Here is a 25,776-nt window from a genome sequence, read left to right as displayed (position 1 = left end):
TGTATCGGATTTCAGAATGTACATGAGATCATAATAAAAACATTTTAGAGAATTCAAAAAATAAAATAGCGATAAAAATGTGGTATTTTTAACTTCTCTTTGTGTTATGAAACCCGCTTGGTTCGATAAGTTCAGTTTCTGCCGAGTACCATTAAAATATTGTAAGCTCCCAAATCTTTTTTCTATAGAACTTTTCAATACCTTCTCCCATTTAAACAAACAATGACAACGTTTACTTACTGTAAGGACGTAATGGTTTTTCCTTTTTGTAATCCAACGCAGAATCTAAATCTAAAAAAACACAAATCCGTTGATCTAAAACACAACTCCCTTGCATTCACTTTCTTCACACATCCTTATAACATTCCGCAATTGTAACAGATCAGTAAAAATCACAAGAAGCCGAACATTTCGATCGCCATTTCGTCTTCCATCTCGATAACTTTATTGGGTCAAGCATGCGTAGAAGCTTAAAATTATATACAAAAACAACACAGCTGAAAATGAGCACTAAAATTTCTGTCGACGGCGATATCTTTTGAAAACTAGATACATATGCATAGCGCAGTACCTCAAAAAAATAAGTCATAATATTAGCCAGTTACTCTGAGCTTTTTGTTGACATATGTATCAAATTTTAGAAAGAAATCTTCAAAAAACCGACGTTTGCTCCTAAATGACATCTCAGACGGAATCGCTCGGCCGGAGATATATACTTCCTGAATGGGTACCCTCAAAAACTTTACTGGCTTTAAGTTATTATGTATCAAATAATTATTTCAAAACTGAAATTTAACGTCTGAAAGAACTCTCCTTATCATGATTAGAGTTTACCTGGTGTCAGTTCGCGATTCGCCGAGTTAGAGCGATTTAAAAAACCCGATCGGACATAGGTGCAAACCGTTTTTTCGCCCCAAGTCCCGTTGGCACCTAAATGACACGTCAGACGGTTTCGTTTGCAGCTATGTGACAACATTCGGTTATATATATATATATATATATATATATATATATATATATATATATATATAGATATATATATATATATATATATATAGATATATATATATATATATATAGATATATATATATATATATATATAGATATATATATATATATATATATATATATATATATATATATATATATATATATATATATATATATATATATGTTTTTTTGTACATTCATACTAAGTAAACCAGTTCTATATGTTTAAAATTTGGATTATGTTTGTACTTTTATGCCTGATTTGAGGCGTTGAGTGGAATAAAAGTTTCAAAAAGATTATCTTTTAATTTCAATTTTTAATCTTTGTGGAGAACAGATTCAATTTTTAAGATCATACCAATAAACCTTCAGTTGAGGCAATCGGTTTTTAGAACGCAGTTCGCAGTTCGCAATTGAATAGTGAACTGCGTTCTAGAACGCAGTTCGCAATTCAAAATTTAGAATTCATATTTGGGGCCCAAAATTTTCAGGGACATCTACTAGTGGTATTTCACTACCACTGTGAAAATATGGTGATGAAGCTATCTCTAGTTTTTAAGAATCGGGCTTATATGCAATTGAATAGTGAACTGCGTTCTATCTAGAACGCAGTTCGCAATATAAAATTTAGAATTTATATTTGGGGCTCGAAATTTTCTGGGGCATCTCCTGGTGGTATACCACTGCCACCATGAAAATTTGGTGAGGTGGTCTTCTCTACTTTTTGAAATATTGGCCTTTTGGCAATCGAATAGTTAACTGCGTTCTAGAATGCAGTTCACAATTGAAAATTTAGAATTCATATTTGGGGCCCAAAATTTTCAGGGACATCTACTAGTGGTATTTCACTACCACTGTGAAAATAGGGTGATGCAGCTATCTCTAGATTTAAAAGAATCTGGCTTATATGCAATTGAATAGTGAACTGCGTTCTATCTAGAACGCAGTTCGCAATTCAAAATTTAGAATTTATATTTGGGGCTCGAAATTTTCAGGGGCATCTCCTGGTGATATACCATAATTATAACGTTATGAATAAACATTTGTTTCACTATGGCATACAATCAATGAATATGCTAATTTATTATCGAATATTTACATTTTTCATGTCATTTCATCATCTAACTATATTTGGAAAAAAAAAACAGGCGAATTTTTCGGCGGTCTGGAAAGGCGAGATCGGCGTACGCACAAATGAAGAATTAAGCCGGTTTATCAGCGATCAACCGGCGCATTCTGCAAACGCTGGTTTGATAATCGCTGGGAGCTCTATGGAAAACCCCACTGACCATGAACTTTGTACGACTCCGGACAAAGAGATACAAATGCTGTCCACCAAAATTATTGGTTTACAACATTATTTTTGACATTAAAAGCAAGCATACATGTAGAGAGCTGTTTGTAAGGACGGACGAGCAAGTCAACAGAACAGGACGCTTCTATGTTTCAGATCCTCAGTAATGTTCGATAACTCTGATAAGTCTTGAAATTATCTCGCAACCCCCCGCCGGAGTGTAAAATTATTTCATTAGAGTAGCATCACTTTCAAGCTGCATTACTACTGAACCCGAATCCTCTTCTAGACCCGCGCATGGTCTAGAACTCTAAAATGTACTTCTCCTTGACTGAATAATGTGTTTAATAGTGTGTGAAATAATGGAAATACAAGGCTTTCATGCAATTTTTAAGGTAATACCAATAAACCTTCAGTTGAAACTTAATGTACGGTGTCAGGGTTTGTTGTATGTACGTTCGTAATGAGGTTAGAAGAAAGAAAAACTGGAGATTTTTATGATAATACATGTACTTTAAGACATTATAAACATAAAATGAATTATTATTTTCAGATCTTGCTTCTGCACAATGCGATCTTCAAGCTGCAGTGGGCTGTCTGGCTGGCTTTCAACAGCTTGCTGGGTCGACCGATATGGCAGCAACATGCTCGTAAGTCTTTAAATTTTCAGACAGAATGATTTTGATTACCTGAAGTTGCAGTAAAGATTATATTTACTATAACCAAAATGTTATTTAACTCTGCATAATTTAGATCTATCTGTAGGATAACTGTGGGCAATTTCGTTTGTTTTAGCTGTTTTAGTTTAATATTGTCATGTTATATTTTTGCTATACGTTCATATATTGAACTTCAGCGGTGTATGCACACAAATTGAGTAACGTACGTTTTAACGTTTTAAGAAATTCTGATTAAAATTTACTAAGATTTTTTTTACTTCCTCCATCGTCTGGAATTCGAAATGTGATTGTAAATTATTTTATATCTTTTATATATTTATATACACAGGTATGACATTTAATTTGCATTTGAAAAAATCACAATATATATATATATATATATATATATATATATATATATATATATATATATATATATATATATATATATATATATATATATATATATATATATATATACAAAGTATTATTTCCTCTATTTCTTACGGAAAGTTATAGTTAATTCATAAATTCATAGCTGTATAGAATCAGCCAGACTGAAATCTACACGCCCCATTTATCGATTGGTCGAAATCTACAGCGGCTGAAAAGACAGGACTAAAATTGACACGCCCTGTTTATACATGTAGAGGGATTTCTAAGTGATGTGATGCTTTTATTATTGGTCTAAAGCTACAGCGACCTAAGCAAAATCACGGACTGCACGAAATAATATTGATGATGCCAGACTCAAAGTCTCAGAGGAGACAATTTGGCTGTTTCTTTTAGCTAACGCACTTATGTACATTAACAGTAATTTAGTGAATTTTACTAACTTTTCATAATCAATTTATTAATTAGTTAAAGAAAGATGTAAATATAAACAATAAAATGCCTTCTTTTATGATTCATGCGGTTTATGAAGGTAGCGATCATCGCAGGAAAAATTTACAGAACCTGGGTTATGTATTTTTCCTGCAATGTCGCTACCTTCATATCCCGAATGAATCACAAAAGAAAGCATTTAATTGTTTATATATATATAAATATTACCATTTCAGGAATTTTCAAAAAGTTATGACTTGCCTTGCGCCCATCAAGGAGAACTGTAATTCGGATGAAAACTTTCAGAGTAGCATGACCGCGCTTTATTCTGTCGAATCAATGTGTGCAGGTAATTCAAAGTTTCAATAGACACACATTCATATGCGGAGCAGAAATGGTAAAAAAGACCGTTCATGTACAATAAGAATTTAATAATACCCCCGCAAACGAAGTTTAGGGGGCTATATTGGTTTCACCCTGTCCGTCTGTCCGTTTGTTCGTCTGTCTGTAGACGCAACTTTGTCCCCCCTATAGAATTTTTTACTACTGCATGGAGCAGTCTGAAAATTTGTACATATGTTGATCACCATCTGCAGATGTGCACCGGCAATTTTTTTTTAAGATCAGACAAGATTTAGGATTTATATGACAGTTTTTATTTTCCTTATTCTGATGTTGAAAAGTAAGGGAGGTAATCCTTACAGATTTTATTAATTAACTAATAGTATTAAAACACTCTGAAATATATTTATATAAATACACCCAAATGGAGGTTTTTTGTCTTTATGTCTTAACTAAATTTGTTTTTTATAAGTAGTCTATCAACTGGTAATGCACAATTTTTGTTTGTCAATGATAAATTCGTAGGAGCTAATAAGAACATCAAAGACAAGTGTGGCTGAATTCATATGTCCCAAGGGGGCCATTATCTTAGCCATGGCTTAGATGGAGCATGTGTTTAGGGGAAATTGATAATCTGAAAAATGGGCAGTGGCTTTGGGGCTATTTTAAAACTGTTTCATGTAAACCAAAAGTTTTTATCATTATAAGGAAATAAATAATATCATTATTGATAAAGAAGTTAACTATTTTTAGAAGTTGTTTAAATTTATTAGTCAACCAAATTGATGAAGTGACCCTATAAGGCATTAATTTAAATGAAATTCAAAATTACTGATATGATTGTAGTGTTTTGGCAATTTTAAAATTGTTTGTATTATAATTTTTTTTTTTTTTTTTTTTCCATATTTTTACATAGTATGGTAATTATGGTAATGTTTTGGGAGTTTATTAAATTTAACAAGCTCATCAAAGAAAATCATAGTCTTATGGGATCAATTTTCTGATATGGAGTTCCATTGTACCCAGGAGAAAGTGGGGAAATTTTGAAACAACTAATTGCATCTGTCAAGACTTTTATTAGAAAGACATTCAAAGTTTTATCAACAGAAGAGCATTGCTTGGCTACCGGTATTTCCATTTACTGCAAAGGGAGGGGTTATTGTCTTTTTGTTGGTTTTTCTTTAAAACAATTAATAAAAAATATCATCAGATACATAAATTTGTAAATGTATTACTTTTATACATTTGTATTTACAGTGAAATTCTGACAATTTTGATTTAAATTTTTCTTTTACTTTTTTTTTTTTACAATTCTAGAATTTTGTTTAATTCAATTCAATTCAATTATTTGTCCCATCTGAAATTAGCCTTGCCGGGGTAGTAGTCCCATTAGGACAGTTCTAGTTATCTTAATCATTTACAAAACACACTTGCCTACCACAAAGTCAACTAGAGTTATGACATTGTTCTAATTATAACAAAGATGTTTTTCCCTAAAAGGTTTAAAATAATTAATTATATATGCAGGCTCATGTGATCAAATAATCTTTTTATGCTTTTGTTAAAATTTTTTGTTTAAGTAATTTCAGATGACATCCTTAAATAGTTGTCAATAGAGACTAAATCTACTTGAATACAAATATAAACCTTGATATTTTGTTGTTTTTTTTGTATTTTCATTTTTTTCTTACCTCTTTCACGCTAAGGATGAATGGCAATTTTAATATGTTTAAAGTGAATATTTGGAATTCATTAGGTCTCTATAACATGGTTGTATTGAACAGCGCACAGTCAAGAGACGGCTTATATTTTATTTTTAATCTTTTTAAAATATTCTCGTGCAAAATAATTTGTTGTTATTGTTTAATTTAAAGGTGGTGGCGAATGTACCGGACCCTTACAGAACTGCTACAAGGATGCTGGAATTGACACAACAGGAGCCAGTATGCCTGAGCCAAGCTGGTATTTTAATGATTTATTGTAGATTGATTAGAATAAGGCACGCAGGAATAGTCCGATTATTTCCTTGGTAACCTCAAAACCATTGCATAAGTAGCAAGTCAGTTTTTTATCAGAACTTCGCGTCGTGTTTATTTTTTGTTTGGATGACTCTACATTAAGGTGGTGTGTGGCCATCTTGTACATTTGAGGATAAGAATGTAAACATTTCTTGAACTGGCTTGTTTCTGACCGAAACTGACCAAAACTGTTGCCAAGAGGTATAAAAGCTTTAAATATAAGATTAAACATGTTTTGTATGCAAATTATGCATACACGAACAGGACAATGCCTTCTTAATCCCTTTAAACAACTGCACAGCTGCAGACTTATTTTGAAGATTTAAAAATCTGAAAAATATGAAAGTGGTTCATTGGTGTCCTCTCTACAACCATTTGTTGAGAAAAAGGTCTAAGCTTGCTTTTTTTATTATTCTTGATACATTGAGCCTTCTAGATTAATAAGATTGGTCTATCGACGCATCTTATATCTTCAAAAATAGGATTTCCATGATCTACATTTTATATGTTGCTTTTATGCCTTGTCAAATGTTTGGGTGTAACAAAACTTGTTAGACATAAACTGTTGTTCTGATTAGCGTTATGGTCCATTGGCCTCTAGTTTTGTTGGTGTCCACAGTAACACAAAAAGTATACTATTTATATACTCACATTTATTTTTATTTTTCATCTGCACCTCACACATTGTTTTTAGCTCACCTGAGCTGAAAGCTCAAGTGAGCTATTCTGATCACATTTTGTCCGTCGTCCGTCTGTCCGTCCGTCTGTCCGTCTGTCCGTCTGTCCGTCTGTTAACTTTTTACATTTTGAACTTCTTCTCTAAAACCGCTTATCCAATTTCAACCAAATTTGGCACAAAGCATCCTTATGAGAGGGCGAATATAAATTGCAGAAATAAAAGTTTGATCTGTATTCAAAGCGGAGAAAACCTTGAAACTGTAGAAAAAGGGGGGTGCATTTTTAAAAATCTTCTTCTCAAGAACTACCGAGGCAAATTCAACCTAGTTTAGCATAAATTATCCTTATGGGAAGGAAAATATAAATTGCAAAAATTAAATGGTAATTCTGTTTCAAATCTGAGTTATTACGAAAATAATAATAAAGGAAAGGCGTGTTTCAATCAGTTTAATAGCTTCGGGTTCGGCATACGGTAAAATGATTCCATACTTCTAAAACGAGGTTCTTTGTTTATGAATTTGCTTGTTGTGCAACAGTTCGCGTATGAAGGGAAATTTTGAAACATACAAAATATATTGGTGCCGATTTTGTGAAGTAAATTGAGGCTAAATATTTCAATGCGTTGATAGTTTTCACACATGACGATGGTGTTAGCTTGTTCTGATTTTCGTTTCGTTCTCATTATGCTTTGTAACCTGGAAACTATCGTCTGTATTTCGTGATTTTTACGTATCAAATCTTCGGTAAATCAAACAGTTAACTGTTTACCTGCGCAAATTAAGCAAAATCGGATGTAGGGGTACTGAAATACAATTCATTCTATCGGTAATTCGGCATTATCTTTTGCGTAATGGTACATGTAGATTAATGCAATAGGTTTTGTTGAGATGCTCGGCATTTTCTCGAGTTTATTCAGTTTAAATAGAGTTTGATATCGCTGACGGAAATATGTAGGTATATACATGTATATATATGATTCATTTCGAAAAAATAAATTGTGTTCTTTATTTGTGATACATGTAGTGCATGTTTCTTGTGTTTAATTGCTGGCAATTTCTATTTACTAACCATATTTGAGTGTTAAGCTTCGAATTATAAGCAAGATACAGAGATTTGCCCACAATTCTATGTTTGTACACAGATCTTAAAAACTAAAGCTTAAAAAATTAAAAAATTTGTCAATATTTATTAAGAAAATTTTCAAAGCCTGTTCTTCCAGAAACCAACTTTAACAACTTATTGTATTGTAACCTTAACCTTTTTAGCTCACCTGAGGGTGGGGCCACAATGGGGGGTCGAAGTTTAACAAATGAATATATAGAGTAAATCTTTAAAAATCTTCTCCTCAGAAACTAATCAGCCAGGAAAGCTGAAACTTGTGTGAAAGCATCATCAGGTAATGTAGATAAAAATTTGTGAAAATCATGATCTCCAGAGGTAGGGTGGGGCCACAATGAAGGATCGAAGTTTTACATAGGAATATATAGAATAAATCTTTAAAAATCTTCTTCTCAGAAACTAATCGGCCAGGAAAGCTGACACCTGTGTGGAAGTATCCTCAGGTAGTGTAGATTCAAAGTTGTGAAAATCATGACCCCCGGGGTACGGTGGGGCCACAATGGGGGATCGAAGTTTAATATAGGAATATATAGAGTAAATCTTTAAAAATCTTCTTCTCAGAAACTAATCAGCCAGGAAAGCTGAAACTTGTGTGAAGGCATCCTCAGGTAGTGTAGATTCATAGTTGTGAAAATCATGATCCCCAGTGATAGGGTGGGGCCACAATGGGGGATCGAAGTTTAAAATAGGAATATATAGAGTAAATCTTTAAAAATCTTCTTCTCAGAAACTAATCAGCCAGAAAAGCTGAATCTTCTTCGGAAGCATCCTCAGGTAGTGTTGATTCACAGTTGTGAAAATAATAACCCCTGGGGGTAGGATGGGGTCACAATGGGGGGTCGAAGTTTAACATATGATTATATAGAGTAAATCTTTAAAAATCTTCTTCTCAGAAACTAATTAGCCAGGAAAGCTGAAACTTGTGTGGAAGCATCCTCAGGTAGTGTAGATTCAAATTTGTGAAAATCATAACCCTGGGGGTAGGTTTGGGCCACAATGGGAGGTCGATGTTTTACATAGGAATAAACAGTGTAAATCTTTTAAAATCTTCTTCTCAGAAACTAATCAGCCAGGAAAGCTGAAACTTGTGTGAAAGCATCCTCAGGTAGTGTAGATTCATAGTTGTGAAAATCATGATCCCCAGGGGTAGGGTGGGGCCACAATGGGGGGGGGGGGGGTCAAACTTTAACAAAGGAATATATAGGGTAAATCTTTAAAAATCTTCTCGGAAACTAATCAGCCAGATGTTTCTTTATAATTGTTAAGAATTTGGCCCCAGGACAATTCTTTGGCCTCCCGAGAAGGTTCAGAGTTTGATGTACGTTTATATCTAATATATAAACTATTGTTAAGGATCATTTTGAGAACTGCAATACTCAACATGAAACAGTGCTGGTTCTATACTTAATATATAACACTGTATAAGGTTCTGGACATCCCTTTATTATTGCGATTACAGATATAATAGATAACAGATAAATAAATAAATGAATGAATGCCCTGAAATGAAATATAACAATAGTAAGTGATATGTATAAAATACATTATGGACACAGTTATATTTTACTCTTATTAAAGGGCAATAACTCTTATATGTAATTATACATGTAATTACACATTTTATCCATACAGATCATAAAAATGCTTTACAGCTATATATGAGATGTCTTTAAATTTGACATACGTTATAATAATAATGATAAAACATAATCCATACCATTCATATGGGAATGGGCAGTCCCACGCCCTATGAGTGTGCACTTTGCTATTATAGCTTACACAGCAGAGACAGACACTACAAATTACATATATATTTCCATAAGTAATACTAAAATACAGATTACTTTAAAATAAGGTTTTCACTAGTATTATCTCTAGTTCTTGAAGCTCAATATACTTTAATAAATATTCTTTCACTCAAAAATCACTCTTACTAAGAAAGTGCAAAAGGATAATTAGATTTGCTAAATTACAGGATATGTACCATTAATTAAATATTAGCACTTCTGTTATGGTTAGAAATATAATTAATGTTAGCTTACCAATATGAGATGAAGTAAAGTCTATACGTATCAAGGTCTTTCTAAGTCGTAAATATTAAGTCTTGTCTCCTTAGCTTTAATATGAAGAATGTCTTAAAACACAAAGAACTTCTGGAGGGAAATCCACAGACCAATGAAACCCAACTATACAAACTTAAAAACCAATAGATTCTCTCTGTAAAAACACACCTTTTGATTGACCATATAAGGACCATATATCCTAAGGGCCTTAATTAACTTTAGCAGGTAAACCTAGGTGTTCTACCTGGGTGATTTAATATAGAACTAAATGTATTGCTAAAATATATTATATCTTAACTAATTAATATCAAAACTGTAATTAGATTTATCAATATAATAATTAATAAATCTCATACTATTACATTCTCCCCCTCCTTTTAAAATGATGTCCGCATCATTTCAAAAAGAAACTTACTCAAATATAATTCCTTCCGTTGTACCCATCTGAAAATAAACTGGAATATAAAACATGTATTTACAATTAAAAAAAAATTTAGTCATCAGACAGCAACTTCAGCAATGTGGAGGAAGTCTCCTTATCCAATTTGCTGGCTTTGTCAGCTATCTGTGAAAAAAATAAAGCCTTATCTCTCCACTTACTGGACTGAATTTGGTTACAAATGTAACTATTCATCCAATTAGGCTTAGTCCTCGTTCGGGTTGATCGTCTTACTGGTGTTCTTTCTGGAATTTCATCAGATTCATGTTCTTGGTCTCTAACAGCATTGTCAGGATCATCTACAATCTGTAAAGGAATAACAACATTATTGTTATTTACATGTGTACTAACTTCTGGGTCATCAGTATCCGTCGACTGATTGAGAGCGTCCTCTCGCGACCCTTCTTCCAGGTTCTGGACACTATCCTGATCGTCACCAGTGACAGTGCCAGCATCACTGCTCCTCCCATCATCTAACACATCAGACTCATCACCAACTACAGGGGGTTGTCCTGCAAAATAAAGAAAATCATTCTCTTCATCAGACTCATCTGTGTTGTGTTGATTAGGGGGTTCTTCAGCTTCTACTTTCTGATCTCTGACTGTCCGCAGTTTCTTGGTTCTGGGAGCTGGCACGGGAGAAGTTAACTTCGTCCCAATCGGCAGTAGTAGATTCCTATGAAGGACTCTAATCCTCCCCTGACCATCTTCTCTACGGACCTTAAATACTGGTATCTCTTTATTAGGCTGCTTCAGGATGATATATGGATGATCTTCCCATCGATCCTGAATTTTGTGTTTTCCGTCAAAACTCACTACTTTGACCAAAACTCTATCACCCTCTACTAAGGTAACTCCTCGGACCCTGGTGTCATAGTGACATTTCTGTCTGGCTTGAGAGTTCTTGTTAGCAGTTTCTGCCAGTTTATATGCTTCTTGTAGATTCTGTTTTAAATTTTCTATATAAACTGGCATAGAGTTTGACTGTTCATTCCTATTTATACCAAAAACTAAATCAACTGGAAGGTTAGGCTCTCTACCAAACATTAAATAGTAAGGTGAAAATCCAGTAGAGTCATGGGCGGTACAGTTGTATGCATGAACCAGAGGATAGATGTAATTTCTCCAGTTGTGTTTCTGCTCTGGATCTAGAGTGCCTAACATGGAAATAAGAGTTCTGTTAAAACGCTCTGTAATTCCATTGCCCATTGGATGGTACGGTGTAGTCCTTGATTTTGAAATTCCAGTGATTTTACAAAGTTCTGTGATGATCTTGCTGCAGAAGTTTGCTCCTTGGTCGGAATGAAGTCTTTGCGGGAGGCCATAGTGAACAACAAAATGATTGAAAATGGCATCAGCTGTCGTCTTGGCAGTCTGATTCTTCGTTGGCACTGCAACCGCATATTTGGTAAAGTGATCTGTAAGAACTAAAATGTTCTGAATGTTCCCTTTGGATGGTTCCAAGGTCATAAAATCCATACACACCATCTCTAGTGGTTGGGTAGTGGTGACACTCACAAGTTCAGCCCTCTGGTTGTTGGGTGTCTTGAACTTAATACATCTGTCACATTCATCAATCCACTGTGTGATATCTGCATGCATCTTCGGCCAGTAAAATCTCTCTCTGACTAAGGAAGAAGTCCTGTCACGGCCAGGATGACCCATGTCATTGTGCAGATACTGTAAGACAAGATGACTAACCTCTCGAGGTATGACATACTGATACTTGTCTTCAGGTGTCTTGATCTGTCGAATAAGGAGGTCATCTTTGATCCCTAGTCTCTTAAAGTTCTGGTGTAGTATGGCTTCGAACTCATTCCTAGCTGTATTTGGACTTGGTTTTTCACCATCTCTGATGAGTTGTGTCACTGATGATATAACCTCATCTTCCAACTGCAACTTCTTCAGGTCAATGTGTCTTCCATCTAGATTGGGGAAAGTTGTCTGTAGTTGCTGACAGCTGGCTGGAGATGCTGGAAGAGTAATAATGTACGGCTGCTTCTCTCCTATAGCCGTGATGGCTCTAATGGCATCTGCATCTAATGTTTCTCTGTCAGTCTTACCTGGCAATCTAGACAATAGATCAGCATCAGTATTCATCTTACCTGGCTTATACGTGATGCTGAAATTGTAAGATGATAACGAAGCAATCCATCGATGACCTGTAGCATCCAGCTTAGCAGTGGTGAGCACATACGTCAGAGGGTTGTTATCCGTAAATACAGCAAACTTGGCTCCGGTCAGATAGTCTGAAAACTTTTCAGTGACTGACCACTTCAAAGCTAAAAACTCAAGTTTGTGTATCGGATAATTCCGCTCTGACTTGCTCAAACCTCTACTAGCATAAGCGATGACCCTCTTGGCTCCATCCTGTTCCTGGTAGAGAACAGCACCAAGCCCACTCATACTAGCATCTGTATGTAGTTCGAAGGGCTTGGTGAAGTCAGGGTAGCCAAGAATGGGTGCTGTTGTCAGTCTTTCCTTTAGAGTGCTGAAGGCTTTGTCTTGCTCTTTACCCCAATTCCACGAAGGTGGAGGCACTCTCTGTTTTCCTCTAGCTTTTTTTCCGACAGCCATGATGTCAATCAGTGGTCTTGCTATCTTGGAAAAATTCTTGATGAACTTCCTATAGTATCCAGCAAATCCAAGGAATTGTCGGACTTGTTCAGGGTTTGTCGGGATAGGCCAGTGTTCTACTTTCTCTATCTTGTCCGGATCAGCCTGTACCCCTTCCTCGGAAATAATATGTCCGATGTACTTGACCTTCTTCATCAGAAAATGACACTTCTTAGGAGACAACTTCAAACCAAACCTCCGAAATCGATCAAAAATCAACTTGAGGCGGTCAAAATGCTCCTCAATAGATCTTGAAAAAATGATGACATCATCTAGGTAGATAAAACAGGACTTAAGATGTAAATCTCCCAGGCATTCTTCTTGAAGTCGCTGATAAGTAGCTGGCGCATTTACAAGTCCGAAGGGCATCTTGTTGAATTCAAAGAACCCCAGAGGCCCAACGGTAAATGCGGTGCGCTGCTTGTGTTCCTCAAATATCTCAATCTGGTGATATCCAGATTTCATGTCTAGTACCGTGAAGTAGCGATTACCGGACAGTGAATCTAAAATCTCATCTATCCGTGGCAAAGCATAGTTATCTCTGATAGTACGAGAGTTCAACTGCCGGTAATCTACACACATTCGCAGGGACCCATCGTGTTTCCGGACCAATACAACGTTGGAGGAAAAGGGAGAATGAGATGTCCTAATTACTCCACTAGCAAGTAGTTCCTTGACATGGGTCCTCACTTCCTCGATCATGGATGGTGGTATCTGCCGGTATCTCTGCTTGAACGGTGTTGGGTCAGATAATTCTATATGATGCTGGACCTTGTCTGTTGTTCCGATGTCGGTTGCCCCTGTGGAAAAAATATCTTGGTACTTACCTATAAGACTTCTACATCTGTCTGTCTCTTCATCTGTAAGTAGATCACCGATGTTGATCTTATCCAAGATATTTTCTAGCTTGCTGGGTACTGATTCAGTAGATGGTAACTCTGCCAGATAAACTGGCTGCATCTCACAAATCAATGCTTTGGGAGGGACTGATACAGTCCTAGTAGTGACATTGGTTATCTCTACAGATATAGATGATGTACCATCATAGTCATAATAATGTAGAGATGGTGTCACATCTAGATCGGGAGGAATGCAGGAGTTGGATGTAGACTGCAACATGGACAGAACTTTATGATAGGGAAGCTTCTTGTCCATGTATGCATCAAGCACAACTCTACTGTTTGGTGGAATCAAGACTCTAGTTGCTTCAGCTAGCTTAAGCACTGCTAGACGATTCCCATTCCTCTGTAACTGTCTCTCCCTTAATGTTAAACATCTGAAAGCCATATAAAATGGAGCATGCACATCAGCATCTTGTAGGAATCTAGATCCATATTCGTCTCTTAAAATGTCTAATAGCCGATTCAAAATGTTTGTGCCAATTAAAATTGGAACTCTTGTATTATAATCACTGTCTGGAACAATCAAAAAGAGGCAGTCTCGTAAAACATCAGTGGAAGGTAAACCACAAGTGGCAAAATTAACTGACACATATCCAAGATAGGGCAAAGCTTGGCCATCAGCACACTCTACTTCCAACTGTTCTCCTATAGGCAAGAGCTGAGTAGTGTGGGCCAAGTAGGAGTCATAAAATGACTTTGATATAGTAGACACAGTAGCACCAGTATCCAATAATGCTAAACATTCTGTGTCGTTAATTGCCACAAGAACCTCATTTGATGTTCCAACTAATTCTTGGTAAATGGGACTTTTGTACCTTTGGTCAGATCCTTGTCCCTGGGATTTGACCACCTGGCGTTTAAATGATCCAATCGGACTCGACAACCTAGAGCAATATGCCCCTCTTGTCCACATTTGTAGCAAATGACTGGATCAGATTGTTGCTTCCATTGTGGATTCGTGGGTCTGGGAGCACTGGGACCAATAGGATGTGCAGGCATTCTGTAAGTATATCCTGGCTGTCCCCTGCTACTAGGATGTCCTCTACGTCCTCTCTGGAAAGCTGGTCGCTGCCTGTTCCCTGGAAAAGGAGGTCTATAGTATTGCTGCTGGCTCTGAAGTTGATTGATCTGTGCCTGCAGTTCCTCAAACTTTTCATCGACAGATGTGTCAGTCTTGGAAACTGTAGCTCCCTTAGCTAAGGCCTGCTTGGGTTTGTCTGCAGTAGTCTTTGCTGGGTGTTCCATCTCTATCTTCCTCACCTCAACTCTAAATAAATCAAAGTCATGGATGGAATGGTACAAGTATCCACAAAGATCCTTAAGTTCTCGTCTCATTCCTTTGTAGAACATGGTTTTCAGCATCTCGTTGGTGTTACGAGGAAGTACTTTTCCCAACTTCACAGCAGTATTCAGAGTTTCTTCCAAGCGGCAACTCCAAGCTGAACAAGATTCATCGTCCTTCTGTCTTGCACTATAAAATTCAGCTAAAACATCTTCCTTTTCCAAGACATTTCCATATATACTATCCATTTTATGGAGAACCTCGTCAATGGATGCACTTACTCCTAGTCTCATGATCACATTCGCTGCTTCACCTCTGACAGAACGGCGAATGGTCTGAAGTACTGTCTCTTCACTCTTAGATTCCTTCATCAGACAGGTTACTTCATATTTCCACAAATCATATGAGACATCAGATTTCCTGTCTCCTGAGAATATGGAAATCCGGGGTTGAGGTTTGAGGTATCCAGCTTCAGAGACTGACTTCTGCTTTGTTCCACTCTGTGGTTCAGGTTGAAGACCAGTACTGGAATTTGAAGCTGCCCAAGCTAAGAAATTCTCTGGTCTTATCTTCATCTTCTTCAATGCATTCCATACTTGAGTCATGTCATCTGGAGTCATTTCCTCACTACCTGATTCCTGTTGCTTCGCTGTCCTTTCTCCGCTAGTCTCTTGTTTAGCCATCCCTGAAGGATTACCTAATTCACTATCTGATTCTTCACCTTTGATGTTCGGCATATTTGATAAACACAAATAAAATAAGAGGTATACACCTAAAACAATTGATCAGGAGGGTCGTTCGTTTAGAACTAAATAAACACTGGGCTAAATAATTCAAGGGAAAGTCTATATTTCACCTATTGAATACTCTAGACACACCTATTAGGGATATTGTAATTCAAACAGGAGGGTAGCTCTTAAATAGAACTGTAAATACTGTTGGGCAACAAACAAAAATTTGTTCTCTTTTCAAAAATGAAAATAGAAATGCACTTCCGGTCTATTATGCACTTCCGGATGCAATACACAAAAGGCTATGTGAATATTGTCAATATAAATAACCTTGTAAATAAATAACCTGTGTATATCAATAATCAAGTACCTGTGGTGATGATGAGTAATCAAAACACTCTTACCTGATAAACATTGTTCGGTTTTTGAATAATCCTAAACTACATTAAATCAGAATTATAATTATTTATCTCTGAACAAAACACAAAAAAATCAGCTGTTCATCAATGATATTCAGAGACTCTTACACTTCATCGAATTTATTAGAATAAATCACTAGGAATGGACTGCGTCTGAAAAAGAATGCTATCTTTTACCTGTATGATAATTCAAAGAACAAGTGCAAACCAAAAACCTTGAATAACTATTGAAATAATTATAGGTAAACTAAATCGTAATTTTCGTTGCTTTCGTTAACTCGCTTCCGGTGTAAAACGGATTATACGGATATCGAGCTCGATCGGATTGCGCAATCAAGGAAACGATTCCGAGCTAAAAAAAAAATTGAACCCGATGCTAAATCTACAGCTAACGTAAATAAATAGCAAATTAACTATATCTTAAATTAAGTAAATTTTACAGGTAAAATAAAAATAATATGTAACTGAACCTTTTTTTTTTTTGTAGAACACCTCACTGACTTTAAAACAAACTGATGTAAATCCTCCAAATAAGGACCAAACAACCAACTCTATTCAATCAATGCCAATATATAACCGATCACAATTTACTTCAATATAGTAACTGTAAACGTCGTGTCAATAAGTCAACGTTGATCAGTCAAAGAAATAGAAGTTATATCTATATACTATACTCAGGTGAATTAGACAATTAGTAATAATTGGATATCTGGATCTTGGAATGGTGCTGCGCGATATGATACCTCACTTACCAAGTTCTTGCACACACGTATGGAATAATTCTGAATGAATTTATAATAAGTTGACAATTATAAATACCTCAACTGATTTATCTGTATGGAATTTCTAACTAATTAACTATGTTACTTAATTAAATCCCCAAAATACTGCAGCTGAATAATACACCGATTGCAATCTATATAGTCAATAGTAATACCGGCACAATTATTTTAAACACAAATAATATAAATTGCTAACATTTTGAATGACATATGGAATGAAACTGGCCAAAAGTAGAAAAATATGGTACCATTCAAACACTCACCGATCGGTTGATCAGTACAGACTGTAGTCACGTGACGTATACAAACACAAAATACACAATCACATCACAGTTGAATGAACACACACAGAAACATTGAAAGCACAGACACAATGCATACAGAATATGAATTCACAGGATATTCACAAAATCATCCATCCGGAGCCGTGTGCAACACTTGGATCATTTAGCTGTCGCAACTTGATCGTTGTATTGTACGGATATAAGGTCTACCGGTAATCGGGGAGGCAAGCTGTGCTGCGCGCGGAACACTTCCAGATGTACATGGGTACATGTATGCGTGGCACTATGAGCACTTCTCCGTAGGGTTGTTCGAGTGGGAATATCTGTATCACAATAAGGGATGTCCCAACGTGGGCGCCAATGAAACAGTGCTGGTTCTATACTTAATATATAACACTGTATAAGGTTCTGGACATCCCTTTATTATTGCGATTACAGATATAATAGATAACAGATAAATAAATAAATGAATGAATGCCCTGAAATGAAATATAACAATAGTAAGTGATATGTATAAAATACATTATGGACACAGTTATATTTTACTCTTATTAAAGGGCAATAACTCTTATATGTAATTATACATGTAATTACACATTTTATCCATACAGATCATAAAAATGCTTTACAGCTATATATGAGATGTCTTTAAATTTGACATACGTTATAATAATAATGATAAAACATAATCCATACCATTCATATGGGAATGGGCAGTCCCACGCCCTATGAGTGTGCACTTTGCTATTATAGCTTACACAGCAGAGACAGACACTACAAATTACATATATATTTCCATAAGTAATACTAAAATACAGATTACTTTAAAATAAGGTTTTCACTAGTATTATCTCTAGTTCTTGAAGCTCAATATACTTTAATAAATATTCTTTCACTCAAAAATCACTCTTACTAAGAAAGTGCAAAAGGATAATTAGATTTGCTAAATTACAGGATATGTACCATTAATTAAATATTAGCACTTCTGTTATGGTTAGAAATATAATTAATGTTAGCTTACCAATATGAGATGAAGTAAAGTCTATACGTATCAAGGTCTTTCTAAGTCGTAAATATTAAGTCTTGTCTCCTTAGCTTTAATATGAAGAATGTCTTAAAACACAAAGAACTTCTGGAGGGAAATCCACAGACCAATGAAACCCAACTATACAAACTTAAAAACCAATAGATTCTCTCTGTAAAAACACACCTTTTGATTGACCATATAAGGACCATATATCCTAAGGGCCTTAATTAACTTTAGCAGGTAAACCTAGGTGTTCTACCTGGGTGATTTAATATAGAACTAAATGTATTGCTAAAATATATTATATCTTAACTAATTAATATCAAAACTGTAATTAGATTTATCAATATAATAATTAATAAATCTCATACTATTACAAACATATGATATGACTATAAAATCATCTTGTTAGAAAAGGGACTAATGATTATAAACATAAGAATATCCAGGGGAAAATGGATTTTATTTATACAGGATCTACATGTATTATTGTACATTGTCCAGATAGTTTGTATTATGACTCCATTAAGCTGATTTTATCATACCTATTGTTCCTCAGGTGAGCGATGTGGCCCATGGGCCTCTTGTTTAAATAGCTGACCTTTCTTGAAACTCCACAAGGTCTATTATTTTTTATAAAGAAAAAAATTTGAAAGAAATGTCGAACTCTTTTTTAACACACATGCAGCGTTGAATGTTTCGAAATGGGAAGTAAAATTGAATTGATTTAGAGAAAATCTTGATTGTTTTTCAGTGAAGACGCAAAGACTCTTCAGACCTGTTTGAAGGGCTTAAGTACTGTGTGTGAGGGGAACTATGCGTATGACCAGAGCAAGACCAGTCTCCAGGACGTCGTAGCCAAATGTACAAGTAAGTAACCTCAGGGAACTCAGCAAAATTTAGATTTGACCCCCAATTTGACCATACCCTACCCCTAGGGATCATGATTAGAAAATCATTTAATATTAATTAAATAGAAGATATATTGGCGCTTCTGATTGGTCGAAAAATTTCTTTGATATTTTTGCCCGCTTTACTTTTCTCTACTGATTGAACACTGTTTATAGAACGAGAATTTCCAAAATAGACAATGTCAACTAAATATAAAGTTGTGTCTGTTTAATTGTAAGCAAACAAAATACAACTTTATAAATATGAAAAATTTAAAGTTTAACTTTAAAACACATAAATTAATTCACTGAATTGAAAATCAAGTATGCTTGAGGCGAAGATCAACATTAATGGCGAGGCTGGCTGTTCTAATTTCAGGAATCGTTATAAAGAACCTATAGTTCTATGCATGTTTACGGTAACACTGCTAACGATGAGTTTTAAATAAACACACGTACATGATCGGTCATCAGAATAAGCATTGTAGAGCACAGTGATGAGTAGTGCGTCAGCTCCCATCTTCAGAGCAGCGTATTCCAAACGGAAGGTATACCATTTAAGTACCTCACTGGCTATCTAGTTACCGCAACTTTTACAAAAGTTGCTCATACATACTATTCTCTGTCGACATATCAACTACTTTCCTCCATGATCGCGTCTTCTTGCATCGTGGTTATGCCCAGTTGCATGTTTTCAGCAATCTATCTCACATTAAAACTATTTTTAAAGAATCTTGTTGCACAGTGAATAATATCACTAGCCATCCTTTCGGTTTCAATTCAGCCGGTTCAGATTTTAACTCACTATTTGTTTCATTCATTAAATTCAGCTCAAAAGCTCTGCATCAGCTGAAGGCACAGCCATTTTGAATATTGTTGCGGTATTGTTTAGCATTCATATGCATCACTTCAGTTACATTATTTATATTTTTGCTCAATGACACCTCAAGTTTTAAGATTTGAGAATGTTTTATTAAATGATAAGAACTGATGTTTTAATAATTGTTACTATTTATTGACCGATCAGTTTTCCTTTGCTATGTCGATCAATAGAAAAAAATTTAAATTCATTTCTTAAAACTTGAATTAACGCTACTTAAGTATGCCTACACAAAAATTTCAGCTTTTCTGACCTTATGGCAAATACCACGAAATTTTCAATATTTTTGAATTTTTTACATTTAAAAGAGGGCTTGACCCTTTATTTCAACTTGAATTCCCATTACCCAATAATGTTTTGTGTCAAGGTTGGTCAAAATTCAAAAAGTTGTTTTGGAGAAGTTTCGTACGACCAATAGTAAGAACACATTCATCGCCAGTACATTGTTACGTCATTTTATTAACAAAATCATATACGAGAAATGACGCAACGAAAATTGACGTAACAATAAACTGACAAGTGCATTACTGCGTCGTTTTATCAACACATAAAATGATTATTATAAACGAAAAATGACAGAACAGTGCATTAGCAAGAAGTGGTCTTTGGCGAGAATAGATAGCACGTAAGAAAAGGCAAAACGCTTACGGACAGACGGACGTCGGATAGCAAAATATTTATAGCCCCCTTATTTATACCCTTTAAAGTATTTTTGGTATGAAGAATGCATGGGTTTACAACAAGTCAACGAAGGTTAAAGCTTGCTTTGAGAAGAAAAATTCCAGCTGATAGCTATATGCTCCGTTCTGCCACTGCTACCTTGTCTGTTTTGTTTTGTTTGTTCCCCTTTGTTTTACCTGTGTTACTTTTGTCTACTTGTCTTTTTTCACTTTCGTTTATTGACATGTGTTAACTCTGTCTTTTCTACCCATGACAGGTGCAGGAACCCAGGCCTTCCCCTCCTTTGTCCTTATCCTGGTTGCTGCCTTGATGACGTTTGTAAAGGCCTTTTAAGGATATTAATCAACATGCCTACCTCTGGTGAATATAAGCAGTCCATAAAAAGATAGTAATACTATTTTGGACCTAGGATAAAACACGTAGTTAAGTTATGTTGGAGAGAGATCATAAAACACAATTTTGATAAGGAAATTATATGAACAATATGATTTGGGCTTTTTGTTAAACAGTTCTCAAGCACGTATACTTGTTTGTTAGTTAATCCTTTACTACAGAATGAATCGTTTGAAAAATCAAGAACAATGTTTTATTTTACCGTGTTCCTTTCATTTTACTGCTGAAAACGTCACTTGTCCATTGTGCTTGTAGAAATTATTTTCATTTGGAAAGTGTTTGAAGATTAAACATGGTGAAATAGCTTAAGAAAAAGGTTATGCAATTGTTGTTTGTGGTTATTTCAATGCATAGAAGTTGATGTATTTGTAAAAAGTTGTATTAAAGGTTCAAAAGGGTTCAAGTAAAAATTATAATTAAAATTGATTTTTTTTACTTTTTCAGATTCGATTACCGAATTTGAAATGTTTGGTTCAGTAGTTTTTTTTGTAACGGTTAGTTAACTATATGAATGTTGTGTAAAAATGACTGAATGATGTTTTTAATGAATGTTGTATTCCATTCATAAATGGTGAATATACATAATGTGTATGTTGCTTTTATAGCATTGGGTTTTAATGGCTACACTTTTATGATTTTAGTTATTGTGTTTATGATGATGTCTTCTAGTCGTGAACAAATCACAACAAACAAGCGGTATGTTTAAACAAACTGCCTCTCTCCTAATCATACATCTACAGATATTATCATTTTACTATGATTATGTTCATACTTCAGCTATTTGCATAATTATACTTTTACTTACTTTTTGATACAACAATGTTACATTTGATTAAAACCATACAAATGGGTTTTTATGAATCAATGTTTGGTTTCTCTTTCATTATTGGAAAAAGTCTTATTAGTTTTTTGTCTAAATACTTTGTTCAATATTTACAAAATAAATGCTTTTTTAGGAAATAAACTGTCGTAAACATCAATACAAGCGTTGTTTACTTAATCCGAATTTGATGGTAATTAAATGCACCAAGTGGTTCATAGAAGCAGTGGATATGTTGAATGCTAACAGACAATTTTTCTTAACACTGTAAAATTGAGGTGGGCTATTACGTACAAAAATGATCGAACACCGAATAAACAGAAAAAAATCTCCCCTGCGCCCGTACATGTAGCTATACGGTCAGTACTGTAACCGTTTGGTAACGACAATTCATTTCTGTTAAACTTTGGAGGTAACAACGCCCGATCAAACCCATATCGGACATTCATTGGTGTGACGGTCTGTGGATTGACCAGCCGTGTTCAGTTGCTACTTATAACTTAATCATCAGAGAGGTGTACATACTGTTTCATTAAGTGACCGAGACATAAGTTAAGGGTCCTTTACTCTGGGTTGTATCGCATTGATTTTTCAATTTAGAGAAAAGGCATGTATTCTCAACAGAGACCGAGGGTTAATGTGCAATAAAGAGAAGCATGCAGCATCTTTTTTAGTGGAATGGGTGGGACTGACTTATCAAAAAATTATTTGTGTATATTTTTTAACATGAAATAAAATCGAATTATCAAGTTTTATTTAAGGAAACCAAAACAAAATAGGTTTCAGGAGCAGCTGAATGTATAACACCCTGTATTCTAAAATTACAAAAATAAATAATTTCTTATGTTTTTAACACTGTCCAATTGTCAACTTCTTTAACTTCTTTTTTCAATCGTTACGTTATGTATAACCCCCACCTTCTTGTGCACCTTTTATGCAGTTCAACATCTTGATATTAGGCTATAAATTCATTACGTGAAGTACTTATTTCATTTTATAATGTTTAAAAATCATTGTGTATGTAATGATACTTGAAAAAAGATCGTCTTTCCATACCGGCGACATCAGCGAACGATCAAATGAAGCATTAAGTCGGGTTACCACAAATCAACCGGCGCATTCTGCGTACGCCGGTTTGATAAATAGTCGTTTTATCCGAGGTGCAAGGGACAGTTTCGGATACATTATTTTTGTAAAATTGAGAGTTGCTGTACTTGAAGGCTTATAAGTGCTGCTAAAATTCATGAATTTTTTTTTTAATGATTATCATTAGTTAGAGGGATGTCTCTTGTTGAAATTGATATGCAATATGTAACCCCCTAAAAGTAAAGTACATTGGAATTAGAAGTAAAATGCGAAATTTGCGGCTATAACTGTTGTGTTGATTTTACACAGTGAAATTGCAAGTTACAGACAGGAGGTACATGTAAAATGACACAAAAAGTAGGTGGGTGGGACATTGTAAACTATACACCGGTAAGTTTCTGACATGTGATGGTGCAACATGCACAAGGCACGGAAGGTCAACCCTTTGTAGGGAATTAGCTAGGGAAGATCTAAAAAGCCGAAAGATCATGCAAAAGAAATATGAAAGGGTTTATGAAAGGGTCGAAATCTCGAAAAAAACCACTTTGTAGAAAAGGCTACCCATTACAAGTACTGCAATTTTCCTCAGAAAATGGCGATTGGCTTTATGACGAGTGAATTGAAGGTACTTTTGCTGAATGGGAACAAAGGAAATTCTAGTTACAGAGTACCGGACACTCATCTCCTGACTACAGTGATTTGTATAAAAAAAACCCGTCCCCTGTCACCTGAGATTGTATCGCTGGGCGCTCTCTGGAAAAATCTAATGAACTTTGTACGACTAAGGACAAAGAGATACAACTGCTGCTCACCAAAATTATTGGTATATGAAATGCAACCACAGCTTGTTAATACTAACATGGGAAGAGTACTGTTTGTAACGACGGGCGAGCAAATCTGCTTCAGTGGTTTCAGATCCTCAGTAATGTTCTCATATGTCTTGAAACCATTTGTTCATGTATACCTTTATGACATTATATATAAAACTTGATGTTGTTGCTGATTTTTATCATTCGAAATAGTTATGTTGTGTTAAAGATGTTTTAACTTCTTGTGGTTATGTTTATGTTGGAGAAATTAATCTCCCTGCTGAATATATATTGCATTTATCTAAAATTGTGACACAATACTTTACAAATCTATTTTTTGATGAATGGAAAATTCAAATACATAATTAATTAAACTGTTTAAACTATAGAGTTAATAAGACTAAATATTTGGCCTTGAGAACTATTTTTGTGTTTTGACTGCTGAACTCATGTATACATTTTGCAAATTCAGACGTGGTATTCTTAGACTGCCAATTGGAACTGGTAGGTTATTTCGCATAGGAAAAAGTGAAAAAGTGTGTGATTTCTATAATTAAAGAGAGCTAAGTGATGAGTTCTATAATTTGTTTAATAGTGATTGCAAAATTAGAAACATCAATTTTTTTTAGTACTCCTGAATAGCCATGAAAAATATGTTCTAATCAGATTAAATAAATACTGTAAAATGTCAGCTTTTAAAAAATAAATACAACAATATATTATCTTCCTACATCTGTAAACTCAAGGTATATATAGATATATATATATATATATATATATATATATATATATATATATATATATATATATATATATATATATATATATATATATATATATATATATATATATATATATATATGTTTTTTTGTACATTCATACTAAGTTAACCAGTTCTATATGTTTAAAATTTGGATTATGTTTGTACTTTTATGCCTGATATGAGGCGTTGAGTGGAATAAAAGTTTCAAAAAGATTATCTTTTAATTTCAATTTTTAATCTTTGTGGAGAACAGATTCAATTTTTAAGATCATACCAATAAACCTTCAGTTGAGGCAATCGGTTTTTAGAACGCAGTTCGCAATTGAATAGTGAACTGCGTTCTAGAACGCAGTTCGCAATTCAAAATTTAGAATTCATATTTGGAGCCCAAAATTTTCAGGGACATCTACTTGTGGTATTTCACTACCACTGTGAAAATATGGTGATGAAGCTATCTCTAGTTTTTAAGAATCGGACTTATATGCAATTGAATAGTGAACTGCGTTCTATCTAGAACGCAGTTCGCAATTCAAAATTTAGAATTTATATTTGGGGCTCGAAATTTTCTGGGGCATCTCCTGGTGGTATACCACTGCCACCATGAACATTTGGTGAGGTGGTCTTCTCTACTTTTTGAAATTTTGGCCTTTTGGCAATCGAATAGTTAACTGCGTTCTAGAATGCTGTTCACAATTGAAAATTTAGAATTCATATTTGGGGCCCAAAATTTTCAGGGACATCTACTAGTGGTATTTCACTGCCACTTTGAAAATAGGGTGATGCAGCTATCTCTAGATTTAAAAGAATCTGGCTTATATGCAATTGAATAGTGAACTGCGTTCTATCTAGAACGCAGTTCGCAATTCAAAATTTAGAATTTATATTTGGGGCTCGAAATTTTCAGGGGCATCTCCTGGTGATATACCGTAATTATAACGTTATGAAAAAACATTTGTTTCACTATGGCATACAATCAATGAATA

General features: G+C 34.7%; 1 protein-coding gene across 3 annotated transcripts in view; it reads left to right on the top strand.

Annotated features, from left to right (window-relative positions):
* The first annotated feature begins 2,836 nt into the window (after positions 1-2,836).
* The window catches only part of LOC136272660 (uncharacterized), a 42,673-nt gene continuing 19,733 nt past the window's right edge, over positions 2,837-25,776 (top strand). For all 3 annotated transcript variants that reach the window (XM_066074640.1, XM_066074639.1, XM_066074641.1), the window contains exons 1-4: positions 2,837-2,935; positions 4,006-4,118; positions 5,986-6,073; positions 19,226-19,341. In XM_066074640.1, coding sequence (XP_065930712.1) covers positions 2,919-2,935; positions 4,006-4,118; positions 5,986-6,073; positions 19,226-19,341 — 334 coding nt within the window. In that variant the 5' untranslated portion in view covers positions 2,837-2,918. The remainder of the gene's footprint in view (positions 2,936-4,005; positions 4,119-5,985; positions 6,074-19,225; positions 19,342-25,776) is intronic.

This window comes from Magallana gigas, chromosome 2 (genome assembly GCF_963853765.1).
Source record: "Magallana gigas chromosome 2, xbMagGiga1.1, whole genome shotgun sequence".
In the NCBI taxonomy this organism is placed as follows: Eukaryota; Metazoa; Mollusca; class Bivalvia; order Ostreida; family Ostreidae; genus Magallana; species Magallana gigas.
Note: the sequence above shows the minus strand (reverse complement) of the source record. Positions and strands in the feature narration are given on the sequence as shown.